The sequence below is a fragment of the Squalius cephalus genome (assembly GCF_949319135.1).
Source record: "Squalius cephalus genome assembly, chromosome: 10".
Taxonomy (NCBI): Eukaryota; Metazoa; Chordata; class Actinopteri; order Cypriniformes; family Leuciscidae; genus Squalius; species Squalius cephalus.
In genome coordinates this window covers 6107311-6122962 of record NC_137131.1, presented here as the reverse complement: position 1 = coordinate 6122962, position 15652 = coordinate 6107311, and the positions used below count along the sequence as shown (strand labels likewise).

The 15652-nt window shown below is 36.8% G+C and overlaps 1 protein-coding gene across 1 annotated transcript; it reads right to left on the bottom strand.

The window, feature by feature from the left end:
- Positions 1-125: 125 nt before the first annotated feature.
- On the bottom strand, positions 126-11680 carry slc5a8l (solute carrier family 5 member 8, like). The gene is made up of 15 exons (XM_079883983.1): positions 11203-11680; positions 10521-10586; positions 10259-10310; positions 9093-9160; positions 8559-8713; positions 6644-6784; positions 6401-6530; positions 6239-6327; positions 2512-2624; positions 2328-2395; positions 2109-2195; positions 1658-1848; positions 899-1008; positions 726-814; positions 126-302 (listed from the first exon to the last, which is right to left on the bottom strand). The coding sequence occupies exons 1-15, from the start codon at positions 11554-11556 to the stop codon at positions 183-185; spliced, it is 1833 nt and encodes a 610-aa protein (XP_079740109.1). The 5' UTR covers positions 11557-11680; the 3' UTR covers positions 126-182.
- Positions 11681-15652: the final 3972 nt, after the last annotated feature.

Below are 15652 nucleotides of genomic sequence, written 5' to 3'. Positions count from 1 at the left end.
TATATTTATATTTATATATTATAGTATATTTTTGGCACAAAAATAGATGCTTGCTATTAATTTCTTCCTTCTCTTATGGGAAAGTTTAAAATAACTGAATTCATCATCATCATCACTTAGCAATTTCAACAGACAAAAACACAGTCATAATTTACTATTTAAAATGTATCAATATCTCACATCTAAAACTTTGTGATCTTCTCCTTGTGGTCTTTCTCTTTCAGTGCAATTTCATTGTCATAGAAAACTGGACTGTCCAGACCCTGGATGTGGTTTGGATCTTTCTCAATTAAGTCTGACACCTAGAAAGAAAGAAAAAATATGCAATGCATTTAATAAATGTCTTTTGCAAAGCAGCTTTACTAAAACTTCAGCAATGAAACAATCAGAACTGAACAGCTAAGCATCTAGAAAAATGTACATTTACTGCAGACATTTCTAAAACTTTTCATATAAATATATATGTTTGCATTGCTACAATATTTTAACAATTGTAAATATTCCGCGTACAGACGACAACGTTGTCAAAATGATCTCTGTTCACACGGATCCGTGAAAACAACTAAAAACGCTTTATTATGCTGCCAGGCCAGTAAATGTTGTTGTGTAAATGAACACCAAAACTCTTGAAAACTGTGTTGTGTAAATGGCCCCTAAATTATGATCTTTAATCCTGCTCAATATTTTTGGACTGTTTGTGTCACACTGGTAATAAAAGGTCTTACCTCTGAGTCTGAGTTTCTGCAGCCAAAGCAAATGAGATCTGACTTTCTGACAAAGAGCTCAGGTCGAGCTTTCTTCTGCTTACAACCACCTGAAGTAAAAAATAAAAATCAGTTTAGGTTCAATCTTTGAGTGTTTGCCTCACCAACAGGCATATGAGAAAGTGTCATCTTACCTGAGATTGCACTAACGATTAGTCCTGTGATCATGGTCACCAGTATGCCCACAGGGCAGAAGTACAAGTAGGACAGAGAATACCAGTTGTCTGCCAAAGCTGGTCTTGGCCTTAAGGACAGCATGAGACATTTGTGTATTTGTTAGTTTTTGAAATGTGAGCGGTATAGATTTCATCAAAACAACAGCAGAAATAAATAAATATTTTTATATGAAGAAATTAATACTTTTATGTAGCAAGAATGCATTAAATGTTAAAGCAAATTAGTGATAGTAAAGATGTTTATAATGTTACAAAATATTTCTATTTCAAATAAATACTGTTTTTTTATTTATTTATTATTATTATTATTCATCAAAGAATCTGAAAAAAATGGTTTCCACAAAAACATTAGGCAGCACAACTGGTTTCAACACTGGTAATAATGATAATAATGTTTTTTTGAGCATGAAATTAGCATATTAGAATAATTTATGAAGGATCATGTGACACTGAAGACTGGAGTAATGATGCTGAAAATTCAGCTTTGATCACAGGAAAAAATTACATTCTAAAACATATTAAGAAAATTTAGTTTATATTGATATAAAATTTCACAGTATTACAGTTTTACTGTATTTTCGATCAAATTAATGCAGCCTTGGTGAGCATAAGAGACTTTCAGCAACATTAAAAAATCTTGTTAACTCCAAACTTTTTATTAGTTGTGTGTGTGTGTGTGTGTGTGTGTGTGTGTGTATATATATATATACTACTAACTGTGGAGTTGTGGTTTGTAGGACTGTGCTGAATGGTATCATAGTGGTGGTTTCATTCATGCCCTGTGGAATGCATCTTTCCACACTCAAAGGAAGGCGGAGGATCTTCTCAGGTAAAGGAGGATACAACTGAGCTCCAATTCCCACCCATAACGTTATAACCAGGCCGGAAATCAAACCAACTAAACCTCCCTGTTGGAAACAGTACATCATTAATTTGTATGTATTTAGTTTAGTGTTAAAAGTGCAAAAAGTACTTTTTGTTTATATGACAGTGATCTTGAAATTTATACCAAGAGCTATTGGTGTGGATGTAGCATGACAAACATTTTTGGTTACTGATGCTATAGAAATACCCACTTGCTGTGGAAAAAAAAAATACTTAGAGCACCTTTAAGACATTTTGGTTATTTGTTTAAAAAAAGTGACACCTGAAATATCTAAGTTCTTACAGTGGAGTTCGCACAGCGGAAGAACATGCCGAGCAAAAAAAGGCCCAAGAGAGGTCCATTGATCATACCAAATATGGACAGAGCTGCCTGTGGAGGAAGGGATTCACAGCATGTCATTACAGTCTGTTATCAGCAGAGGGTGAGACAGTGAAAAAGTCAGTGCAGGGACATTATTGGAGTATTACATTAAAATTGGATTTGTGTACAGAATAGATTTACCTGCAGTATATTGCCCATCAAAGATGCGATACCAGCCATTCCAATGCATACACCTCCAAAAAATACACCTAGTGATGAACAGTACACCGTTACACATCAACATGCACATCAATCCATCATCCCCTGCTTCACTCTGACGTGAAGCATGCAGTTGTCAGTGTATACAGCTGTCACTGAAACTCACTCATGCCCATGTTGATCCAGGACTGCTGTTTCTCTGTCAGCCAGGGCATTGCTGGTTTCAAAAAGTCCGCCACTGTGACAGCCACCAGAGCGTTGATACTCGATGACACCGTACTGTTGAAACACAACACAAAAGCTAACTAATGGTGTCTGATGTGTGACCTGATCTCAACAAGATTCACATTGTGTTCCATCAAGCCTTAAAAATCAGGATCCCATACTTTTTCTCAACTAAATCCTAATGACCTTATTTTTTATTTTAAGTACACTCTGATATTTCAAGTTATGTTTTAAACTTTAAATAAATAATGAAAAATATTGAAATATCATTAATATGATATGTTCAGTATAGTATTGAAATATGTCAATAATTCAAAATGTATAATCACTAGAACATTTGTAATGTATTTAAATATATTTAAATGTTAATGTAAAAATGTATTTAAAAAAATCTAAATACTAATTCATGTATATATTTGTGTGTATACAGTGTGTGTGTGTATATATATATGTAGCACATTAACATTTAGCATAGTTTTAAATAGAATACAATATAGTACGAACATTTATAGTATATATATATATATATATATATATATATATATATATATATATATATATATATATACAGGGTTCCCACACCTTGGTTAACTTCAAATTCAAGGACCTTTCAAGGACTTTCCAGGTCCAATACCCTCAAATTCAAGGACTTAATGTGGGGACACATTTGTTGTGTCCAACAACAAACGTTGAGGTACCATGGTAGTTTCATGCGCCGTGAACGTCATGGCAACGTACAACACAAAGTAGCCTACCTCATGCGGAAAAACTTAACGTACCCAGGGTTTTTCCTGGCTCAAAATGAGGCGGAGGTGGTAAAATCCTAATAATGTATTTTAATAATAAGATAATTAAATTAGTATTTTTTGTAGATCATCATATAGCCTAATGTGTTTCCCACATTATTTTTGTGGGTGGAGCCCGGTACCTCTAGGGGGGGGGGTCTGGGGGCATGCCCCCCCGATAAGAAAATTTTGTACATTTTAAAGATAAATTCATTAATCCGGTGCACTTTGAGTCACCCGAATCCACTGTTAAAAATAGATAATACACCCGCAAACCGCCCATATACTTTGATTTAGATATCTGCATCTGATCATCACATTACAATTATTCAGATTCTCAGTGTTAAGCATGATGGTAACATATCACACTGAAGTAGGCTGATTTAAAATGAACATTTATTTAAAATAAAAGTTCTTCCTTTGGCAAAATTACATTTCCTTAATAGCCTAAACAGAGGCTTTACTCCCTTCAAACTTAAATTGTCAATGTTTCATTACGTCACTGTTTGAAAACACTAATTTTTTTGTACCTTTTATAAAGGGCATTTTTCCCCTAATTTTATTAAATGTTTGCTCCATCTTTCATTTCAAATTCTTACATTTTATCAATATATTCAATTAAAATAATAAGACACTAGGCTGTTACCAATCAAATTAAATAATTTACACTGAAAAATTATAACTGTATTAAATGAGATTATTTTAAATACTTTTGAAAATACAAATAAGGAATGTTGAAAAGAATATACTTTATGAAACTAAACCGCCAGTAGGAGGCGGCAGGCGACCGTCTTAATGAGCGAGTCATTGAGTCATTCATTCAAACGATTCGTTCAAACGGCTGATTTATTCAAAATGAGGCAGTTTATGAATAGGTAATTGAATCTTTGACTCAACCGATTCGTTCAAAACGCTGAATCATTCAGTATAGCAAGTGTTGCTGTGAGGTGCGCGATGGTTCTGCTGTGATCTTTGTTTGGAACTATTTTCGCTGCTGAAACAACAAAAACAGTCATTGCGTTCAAAATGTAAGTGACTTAATTTTAACTATTTGTTTATTGAACTGTTATGAAATCAGTCTCGGTTTCAATCTTGATGGCTCTCTGGTCGTGTGTAGCCTAGGCTATACAAAATATTGTTTCTTAACTATAGTGTTATAAATAACTGCGCAAGCCTCAACAGCGCAACATTGTTACCATCAGTACATTATAGGCCTATATTATTATCAACTATAGGCTATCAATCGCCACTTACATTAAATGAAATAAAACAGAATTAGTTATTTTGTATTTTTATACTAAAAATTGTTTTAATCAGGGCATTTGTCTGGTTGGGCAAGTAGTAGGCCTCTACAATTCTCTCTCACTTTCCCCTTCAAAAAAAGAAAAAAACACACGTGTCCCGGACACAGTCTATGGTCCCAGACAAGCGTTATTGTCGAGCCCTGATATGTTTTCCTTGATTGGTTTTCCCTGAAGAGAATTACGTTGTTGAAAACGAAAGTAAAAGAGTCACGCACGTTCATTGCGTTTTACCGTGATGAGAGTTCTGTGTCTTTATTAAAGGGTACATAACATGCACAGTTTCACCTAATCTCATGTTAATCTTGAGTACCTATAGAGTAGTGCATCCTTAATATCTCAAAAAAGTGTTTAGTTTTATTATATTTAGAATAGAAAAATACAGCTTTCCGATTCTCTCCGGAAAAAGCCGAGGTCCTGGAGGCGGAGCTATAGAGTCAAGCGGTAGTGCTTGATTTCCAGCAAAAGACAGAAATCTGATCCAGTTGTACTTACATGAATGGGGTCTTTTATCACTGGGACTGCTCCACGTTTTAATAGCAAACGATTTGCAAATCCAGCGTCGACCTGAGCCTTGTTAATAAAACATTCGTCACTGAAACGACCAGAACACACAACCGCACTTCCTACACTCCGTTGCTGCCCCGGAAAAACAAACTGCATCCACTGTTCCTGTAACACTGGGTTCTTTGGAAAACTGAACACGGTAAGCTTTCCCTCACATCCAAATACACACTTTTTTGGAGACATTCTTGAACAAATCCTATGCAGCGCTGCCGATGATTTCCTGTTGAAGCGCGTTGATGTGCGCGGTCTCGCTCTCCTCTAGTCGACGTGCTCGCGGGCGAGCTTTTCCGAGAGAAATGCTCATATAAGGAGTTGCACTCTGATCTACGTCATTAGATCCACCATCTAAAAAAAACCAGCCGAAACTTGTACCAACCCGGAAGTAAGATTTTCAGCATAGAAATTCTCCGTTATTCGTCCAAAATATTTTTTTAAAACTTTGCCCATGTTTAGCATGAGAATCTATCTCTTTAACACTGTAAACAACTCTGAATACATGAAACACCATTGTACCCCCCCTTTAAACTCAACACATTATAATGATTTATCTGTCATCCACCCTCGATTAATTGGAATGGAATGTTTGTATTACTTGGCCCGCCCGACCCGCGATTAGCCGCGATCCGCGCAGCACTATACAGTTTGAGAATAGACACAAGTGGTAACAACAACAGAACCATTACGGTGGAAAAAGTGTATCTGACCATCAAAATAAATTCAAGCACTTTCAAGGACCTGTCTCTATGTATGTTTATTTTCAAAAACTTTCCAGGGCCTTGAAAACATTTTTTCAGATTCACAAACTTTCAAGGATTTCAAGGACCCGTGGGAACCCTGTATATATATTAATGATTTTTTTATATTTTCTAATTATTCTAGTGATATAAAATATATAGGCTAGTTCATTTTTTTGTTGGCTTTGGTTTTGGTTTTAGGTTGTTCCCCCTAACAATGACCTTGTTTCAGGTTAGAAAACTTTCCCAAAAGGATCAGGATGGACTTATTGGTTGTTCACCTTAATGTTCCACTGTAAGCTGCAGCCACAAACAAGCCCGGCAGTCCTGGGAAATCAGCTAGTATGTCCATCACCAGATAAGGAAGGAGCTGGAAAACATTTTATATGGTCAGATTAATTGTAAGCATTGTGAGTAAAAAATTAAGAGGTCACTTGTATTACCTGGTCTGAAGCTCCTACATCTTTATTAGTGAGAGGATCACAGTCTTTATATATGGAGTACATGGTGAGACCAGAGAGCATGGCCAAACTCACTGTGACCCATAAACCAACCATATTCACATACAGAGATCTGTGTGGACAAATATTGACAGGACACCAGTGTTTGCATTGAACATATGCAGTATTAGCTGTAGGAGCATGAGTCTAATGTCTAATAATATCATGTCTTGAGTGAGTACTCACAGCTTGGCATGCGTTACTGTCCGACAGGAAATGTAGCGCTGCACCTGTGATTGGTTGATTGAGTACATGGACGCCCACATCAGACTGCCGCCAACTACGATTGTCCAAAAACTATGACGCCTCAAAGGATCAGGATCAAAACTGGAGAAACATTTGAGAGGTAAGTCTATCTGTCTGTCTCTTTCTTTACACCTATACCTTCTAACTATACACCACCATTCAATAGTTTGGGGCTGTAAGTTTTTAATGTTTTTGAAAAAAAGTATCTATCTAGTAATTCATTTAATAATTAATGATCTTTACAACAGAACTGAATCAACACTGAACTGACTTCAGCTGAACAACAGACGAATGCATTATTTTCCTGTTATCACTATAAAGCTGCTTTGAAACAATCTGTATTGTGTAAAGCGCTATTTAAAGGGGTCATGAACTGGATTGTTTTATTATTTTATAATGTTGCCTGGGGTGCCCTTATAATGTTAGTATGATTTTTACATAAAAAAATTGTCATAATTTATAAATAAAAGCCATTTTTCCAAGCCTGATTTCAGCTTCAGATTTGAACGCTCCGTTTTAAGGGGCGTGTCTGCTGTGAGACTGCAGTGTAAACGCCCACTGCTGTGATTGGCTGACATGCTTGCATATGAAATAGCTAGTATTACATGAACTCTCTCGAAAACTTTTACTACGTTTTTACTATTACAGCTATCGAGATTAACAAATCGTGAAAAGTATCGTTTAAAGCATTATATTTAAATCTATTCCATCACATGAAAGGTTGCAGCATGATGAGCACTGACTGAGCAGATGACAGACAGTCTGTTGATCGCGTGAATAAAGATCTTATCATTGCAACGCAATTTTTGCACTCTCACAAATGCTTACACCAAATCACAATGCAAACACGATGTGAGTACACAGTAAGAGCTTCGTTGTGTAGTGTAACACTGTCATTATTTCATCACGAGTTTGGCAAGTGTCCAGATAAGCTCTCGCGGCTCGCGCTGTGCTGTTTGATTGATAGCTTGGGCTATTGAAAGGGATCGTTCTTTGATCGCTTTCTGTAGGCTATATAATTTAATAACAGTTTTAAAAAAGATTATTTTCATAATACTACGAGAAATTATGTGAAGTTGATCGTTTAGTCACTGATGCATTTACAGTATTGAACGATTTTAAGAGAAATATCTGAACTTGAATAATTACACCGAAATCACTGATCGCAGATCAGGCATTAGAATACACATGGTTACTTACATGTTGCTGGCAGATCCGTGTCGGGAAATTGTGATTGACTGATTTAATAAAGTTTAACCATGCTGGAATCCGAAGGAAGCTAGACTGTCTTCTTCCACAAACAGGCACTGCACAATTTAGTCAACAGCATGTTTATTGCTTGTAAGTAGCTCGATCCGGTAGCAACTATCATGTCGTCCTATGTTATTTAGCATGTTTGGGCGAATCGGTGGGCGGGGCTAAACAGGCCGTGTTGAAGAAGGCGTTGATCTTCTTTTGTGGAGGCGGTGTTTTATCCTCTTTGACGTCATAGTTCCCCACTTTGAAAAACGAGTCGTTTGCTGAGCCTGATGTCTATAAAAGCTTTTATTGGACTAACAAGGTAGTTTTCAGTTCTGAAACTTACAGGATATTATTATAGTATGATGATCTCTTATATGTCAAAAGCTCAAGGAAACTTTGATTTCTCAGTTCATCACCCCTTTAAGTAAAGGTGACTTGACTTTTGACCAATTTAATGCATTCTTGAACCTGAATAAAAGTATATATATATATATATATATATATATATATATATATATATATATATATATATATATATATATATATATATATATTTATTATTTAATTTTTTTTTAATCAGTATGTGATCGTTTTCTAGTCCAGATTTCTTTACCTGAATGTTTCCAAACGTCCTCCATAGTAGCTGTCATTCCAGATCTTCCCGAGTCCCCCCTGCAGCACAGCCCCCCGAGCGATGACCGCCACAAACCCACCCAACATGATGATCATCTGGAACACATCTGTCCATATCACTGCCTTCAGCCCTCCCTGTTAACAAAAGCAGATCCGCGTAAAATGCACAAATTGCACCATAGTTTAGATGAGCACCTGATGACCAAGAACAACATATAAAAATAAGTAATGCTGGTGATTTCGAGTTACACTCTTTAAAAAAGAGGTGGTTTTCATAGCAATGAACAATTCCAGTGAACAATTTTTCTTACTGCAAAGAACATTTAATAATCTAAAGAGCATTTCTTCACTATAAAGAACCTTTTCTTCATGGAACCATCAATACCAGTGTATCGATTGGAAGTTAATGCAAAACTAGTAAATGAGCCAGGGGTGAATGGGACATTATCTGCTCTTGTCCTTTTCTGCAATCGCAAACAGTAAAATTGTGATTAAACTGAATGATGTTACTGACCAGGGTGCAGTAGATGATGCAGACAGCCCCTGTTGCCACTAGCACTCCCCACAGATCCAGACCTGTGACTGCAACACAAGAGCTTATTTATAGACATTAATGTGTTTGTGGCCCTGTTTACACCTGGTATTAAGATGCGTTTAAATACAGGTGTAAACAGGGTCTAAAACGTTTTGAGCTTGTCCACTTTCGACCACTTCCAGTAGTCGACCAGATTGCTTTCATATGCCCTGTTTACACCTGGTATTAAGATGCGTTTTGGTCGATCGGATCTCAAGTAGACGAGGGGAGACACATTCCCGTTCACACCTGGTGTTTAAATCCGTCTCTTTTGTCCACTTTCAACCACTTCTGTCCTGATTTCTTCAAGTGGAGGGTCTATGGGTGGGTAAATGCATGGTCTTTTTTTCAGATCTTTTGATCTAATGGATGAAATAAGCTCACACGATTTACTTATGAATGTAAATTGTGTGACTGAAAAACACTGAGAGCAGTCGTTTTAGTTCTTGCTCTGATAGCCACAACACCAGCCGAACGCTGTGAGTGTGTGTTAGAAATCAGGAATGGTGAGAGAACATTGTGCTTGGTTTGTTTTCGTCTTCAAACCAAACTTGGGTAAATAGTGTGAGCTTATTTTGTCCATTAAATCGAAAGATATGAAAAACCCATAAATTTACCCGCCCATAGACCCTCCATCTGAAGAAATCAGGACAGAAGTGGTTGAAAGTGGACAAAAGAGACAGATTTAAACATCAGGTGTAAACGGGAATGTGTCTCCCCTCGTCTGAGATCCGATCGACCAAAACGCATCTTAATTCCAAGTGTAAACAGGGCCTATGGCTGTTTTATCAATTAGCGGCACTTTTGACTGCTCAAAATGTCTTTAAACTATTTCATCAATGAATGATAGTTGGTAATGTATTGGTGTATTGGGGAATATTTTTTATCAATTTTTTTTTTAATTGTAGGCTACATAAAATCTAAATACATTTTTTTGTAATTGTAAAAGTTTCTATATTTGAAGAATCACCCTTATGCATTTCCGTGCAAGCATTGTTTGGTTTAATATACATGTGTGAAGTCATGGGGAGGCATTACTATTTCTTCTAGCAGGCTTTGTTAAATGGTTTTTGACATTAATAAATGAAAGATAGTTCTTTACTTACTCTGATTAAGTGCAAGTGCAGGGGCATAGATAACCATGCCTGTGTATAAAGCCTATGAGAGATAACACCACCCATTAGATGATTGAACAAATCTGTTTTGCCTAAAATTCGTTAATATATTCAACATTTATGACTATGACGTGGAAAATGCATATACACAACAGACATTGTTTTTCCAAAGTGATTCACAATGACACAATCACTCGTCAGATGCATGTTTGGTTATGTATAAAGTCATGCAAGAAGCTAAAATCCAACTTACGGTTTGAGCAATATACATGCTGGTCCCAATCACTCGGATGAGCTTGTTGAAACGCATTTCCAAGTACTGCAAAAACAAGTGACCAATTCAATTAATTATTAGCAAACGAAACAACAAATTTACATTATATCATTTACATCATTACACAAAAGTCATATTGTACGATGAACTATTACATACTGTTTTTCTCAGATTAACATCATTGTTGTTTTAAAGGTTAATCGTAAGATTCGTGTGCTGATACTGTAACTTATCGGTGACAAGTCACATCACCCGAACCCTTTTAGATTTGCTGTTTTCGAAATACACTCAATGAATATATTCTAACACTAAATATATAATTTTTTTAATGTTAATTGTGATATATTTTACTTTTTTATTTCATTTTAATTAGTCTTTTTCATATAGACAGTGACCAGCTTCTGCACTTTGGATTATACAATAAAGCACTTCTGACTATGAAGTTGTCAAATCCAGTACAATGTCAGAGGTGATAAATCTGTTTGTCAATAATCTATCCTGACATTGCCTTTTTCCTTTTAATCCTCTCTCCCTCTCTCGTCCTCATTGCATTTCCATCTATTGATTCTTTATCAAACACAGGCACAAATGAGTGTGTTTCCAGTCTGTCTCTGTTCTCTGTCCTCATGCAAACCCCTTGTGCCCGGTGTCGCCCTCTTACCTCATATGTGCTGGTGATTCCCAGGCGGTAAAACAGAGGCACGAAGATTTCAGCGCTGATGATGGACATGATGGCATAGGAGAAGACAAAGATCCAGAACGGTGTGCCGTACATGTACGCCTCTGCAGGGGTGCCAATAACAGTGATCCCTGACATGAAACTAGCCGTTAGGGACAAAGCCACAGGCACTGCGGTCATCTGACGGCCACCCAGTAGAAAGTCTTCACTGCTGGTCTCCTTGCGTCCACGGATGGCTTGGAACAAGCCGATGCCCGCAGCAAAAAGGATCAAGCCGGCGAACACCACATAGTCCCAAACTGAGAATGTCGCAACTGGACCTCCAGTACCCACCATGATTTGGAAAGTGCTCTTTGAGAGACCCTAAAAAGTTATATACCCGGTGTCACGCCGGTTAGAAGTGATGTTCTGCTGGAAATTCCTTCCGAAGCTTTTGCCAACAGGAGGAAGACACCAAGTAGCTCCGGTCAGTGCCAATGACTGATAAGAATTCAAGTCTTCTGCAATCTTGGACCAGCAACAAAAAAACTTGGGTTAATGATCCCTCAAGGCCAGAAGATATATCAAGTTACATTGTAAAAGGAAGTGAATGTTTTTTTTTATCCCTAATCTTGCAGAAACCGTTTAGTCAAATTAAAATGAATTCAGGAGGATGCCTTGTGCTGACTTAAACCTCGCTTAGTCAGTCAACTTGTAGGTGATAAGGTAACAAGATAAACCAAAAAAAGAACTTGGCTCTTTTAAGATCATTTTTAACAAGATCAGATGAATTCCAGAATATGACTAACATACCACTTCATCGTGAGTCCATAGCAGGTCATGTCAAACTCCTCAGTTCCTGGTACTGTTTTGATGTTTACTTGAAATAAGACTTTTGTTTTTAGCTTAAAAAGTTTCCTGTAGGTCGTGTTGAATCATTATCTATCGACGGTTCCAGGTAAATCAGAAACCGTGAGCAGCTTTCCAATCAGCTACAGCTTGACAGAAACAATACACGCGATAAGATGAAGCAATTATTAACCACATATGAAACCAGGGTTCTTGGTTGATATGAGCAAGCAAAAGAGCTGTAAAATCTCAGATAGACATTTAATTGCACAGGTGTACTGTGAACGTGAACCTTACAATTCACACCAGTAAAACAACATAAGTAATGGTGCTGTGATGGTTGAGGAAGTTAATCTGTGACACTGTCAAAACATCTTGATGTTGTATGCTGTTATAGGTTCTCCAAGCTGCAAAACAATTTTTAATGGCATTCTTTCTCCAATTTGAGTGCTGAAGATACGCGTCACTCAGGAAAGAACTGCGCACTAACTGTGCATGCATTTACTTTTCCATTTTCAACATTGTGAACACAAGATAAGGCCTGCAAGATTTACACAATGAGAGCTTGGTAAATTGACTGAACTGACAGTGTGTATCTTAATTAAAGATCAGCTGTGTGATGATCTGCCAAGCGAGATGACTTAATGAAGCCCATTTGTTGCCATGTTTTGTAATAATACAGCTTGATTTGTGTACATAACCCACATAGGATATATTTCAACACTGAGTATCTTAGGAACACCAAAAAATTGTAAAATGAATCATGTAATTATTGTGGAAAAGTGACCATTTATAGGGTATGCGTTTAAGCCAAAGAAGCTATATATCATACATTGGCAACATTGATACTGGATCAGACCCAAAAAGCTACTGTGTAGGAAAGGAAAATCCCAAATGAGATCTCCCTAGTATCTAAATTGTTTCTCCTATACTGCGAAAGCAGATGTTGATTCTCAGTTAAGTGACGTCTCCTGCTTCTCAGATTTTTCTCCTGGAAAAAAGGCTCTTATGTCTGTTCATGAGATTAAATGAGATCTCAACAATGTCTCTTGGGCTACAAAGTTGCAAGCAAAGGTCAGAGATTTTAATATTAAGTAAGTCTAAGACCAATATTAATTTTAAGAATGAAAAAAAAATGTAAAATAAAAAATACTTTGTATATGGGCCCTATCTTGCACACAGTGCAATTGACTTTGTACACCGACACATGTATCATTCCTATTTTGCACCTGACGCACAGCGGACTTTTCCCTCCACAGACGCACATCGGTAAATTAGGGAATGAACTTCCGCTCCCGGGGGCAGTTCAGCGAAAAGAGGAGGTGTGTTCCGGCGCAAACTTTCCCTGGTGCTATTTTGCAGTTCCAGAAAACAATTCCGCCACAGATCAGGAAAAACCTAGTCTAAAGTCAGTGGCGCGTTTTAGTGGCGCGTTCAAATGCTATTTTAAGGGCACATGCTTGGCTATAATGTAGCGTGTGCACAACGCGCATACACTTTGCTTCTCTCATCTACACACAGACGCAGCAGTTGCAAACCATACATAATTACAAGGAAAAATATTCCACATGAGGGAAATCATTGTGGTGTCCATGAAGATGTGAGAAAATAGGCATACATCTAGCTTACACATTTACCCAAATTATTATACGCCTGTTTAACCGAAGCTAATTTGGGTGGGTTTCTCCATCCCCATACAATGTCACTTCTCTTGTGTTTTACGGCCCTGATGAGAACGTCAGTCTCCTCGGCTGTGAACCGCTCCTGGTGTGAGCCTGGCAAATCTGCCATTATAATAGCAATCCGCCATGGAACAAACGCGCCTGCTCTTAAAGGGAATGTGATATGACGCTCTGATTGGTTTATTTCATGCTACGCCCAAACCACACCTATGAGTAATGTAGCTACTTCAGACCAACCCATTTTAGATTTGCGTCAGACGCAAGAGTCATTTATGTATTTGATTTGTTTTTTCGCTTACTTTTAATTATTTTTGGATTTTTAATGTATATTTTGCAAGTAATTTTAGAAGAAACATCTGAGACTTACAGTAAATTGATATTTAAATGTAACAGAGATTTAGGGGTATTGACATGCAGTGTGAATATTTAGTAGGCCCTTAATAGTGACCATACAGCATGTAAGTGATTTGATTAGAAAAGAGTCATTTTTATGCATGCTGCACAGTATGATGGAGATGAAAGAGACAGAGAGAGATCAGGTTCTGTGTCTGTATAAGAGCAGCAGCCTTTCAACACAAGCAGGTTAAACCAGATCCTCCAGGTAAGTGGTCATTTTGATTTACTATAACACTGCTGTTTGGCTGCCAAAAATTAGGAAAGACACATGAAAATATAGCAATGAGATTCTGTATGTATTTTTGAGTTATATTATTGAGTTATGACTCTTTCATCATAAGGACAATTTTTTCTCGTTGCAAAACAATGCTGTTCCAGGCAAGTAGGCAATGTGGAATGTATTTTTTGAATTCCACAATGGTGTCTTTTTTTCTAAACATGCATTAGACCAGGGGTTCTCAACTCTGGTCATCAAGGTCAACTTTCATGCATTGGTCCAACCCTAAACACACCTAAACAAGCTAATCAAGATCTTCAGGCTTACTAGAATGCTACAGGCAGCAGGTGAGTTGGATGTTGGAGCTAAACTCTGCAGGAAAGTTCAGGAAAGACCACGAGTGCCAGAGATGAGAACCCCTGCAAATTAAGGTTAAGAGTAGATCAAGTTCAAAACGGCTCTCCAAGCTCTGTGTTTTTTTCCATTCATCATGCTCGTCCCTGCAGTCGTGCTACACCTCACATTTTTACTGCATAAACGCTTTCTGTGTGAATGACCCTTTACATTTTTTCCGCTGTCAGTGGAGCTACGAAATCATAGAAGCCTATTTTATAAAATGTCAATATTATGACATGCTAATAAGATGAAAAGTCGACTGTCAATTATGAGATGAAAAGTCAAAATGATGACTAAAAAAGTCTTAAATATGATTATGACACACTATGCCGAAATTATGACATGCTAAGTAATAGTTATGACATACTAAAAATTATGAAATAAAAAATTATGATTTTAAAAAAAAAAAAGTCACACTATTATTTATGACACACTAAGCCATTGACAGTCATTGAGATAAGAGGTCGAAATTATGGTTTTCTAAATCATAACTATGACTTTTTGTTATAATTTCTTCTTTTTATCTCATAATTATGACTTTTTGATTTCAAAATTTAAACTTAATGTCATAATTTCTACTTTTTTAACAAAATTTGACTTGTCATCCCAAATTGTGACTTATGTCATAATTTTGACTTTTCATCTAATATAATTTCTTCGTTTTATGTCATAATTATACAAAAGCATGATTTTTTATTTCTTATGTGGTGGAAATAGGCTTCCATGAAAACATGATTAGAGTTAACCTGTGCCCTTCAAGTGGAGACAGAAATATTATAATTACGAGTTCTGAGCACACGAATGACCGAACATAGTCGAAATTTACGGGTGGAAAACTTAAAATTCTAGATGATATATGAGTTGCAAAGTTGTGATGTTGGAAGGAATGTGTTGATTTGAAAGATAGATAATA

What these genes read in the sequence shown, in the direction of transcription:
- slc5a8l (XM_079883983.1), bottom strand. Translation starts at nt 11,556, where the DNA reads ATGGTGGGTACTGGAGGTCCAGTTGCGACATTCTCAGTTTGGGACTAT. An exon ending in GGACGTTTGGAAACATTCAG is followed by an intron (nt 6,785 to 8,558) that starts GTAAAGAAATCT and finishes ATGTTTCTCCAG; the next exon opens with TTTTGATCCTGATCCTTTGA. An exon ending in GCAGAAACTCAGACTCAGAG is followed by an intron (nt 303 to 725) that starts GTAAGACCTTTT and finishes CTTTCTTTCTAG; the next exon opens with GTGTCAGACTTAATTGAGAA.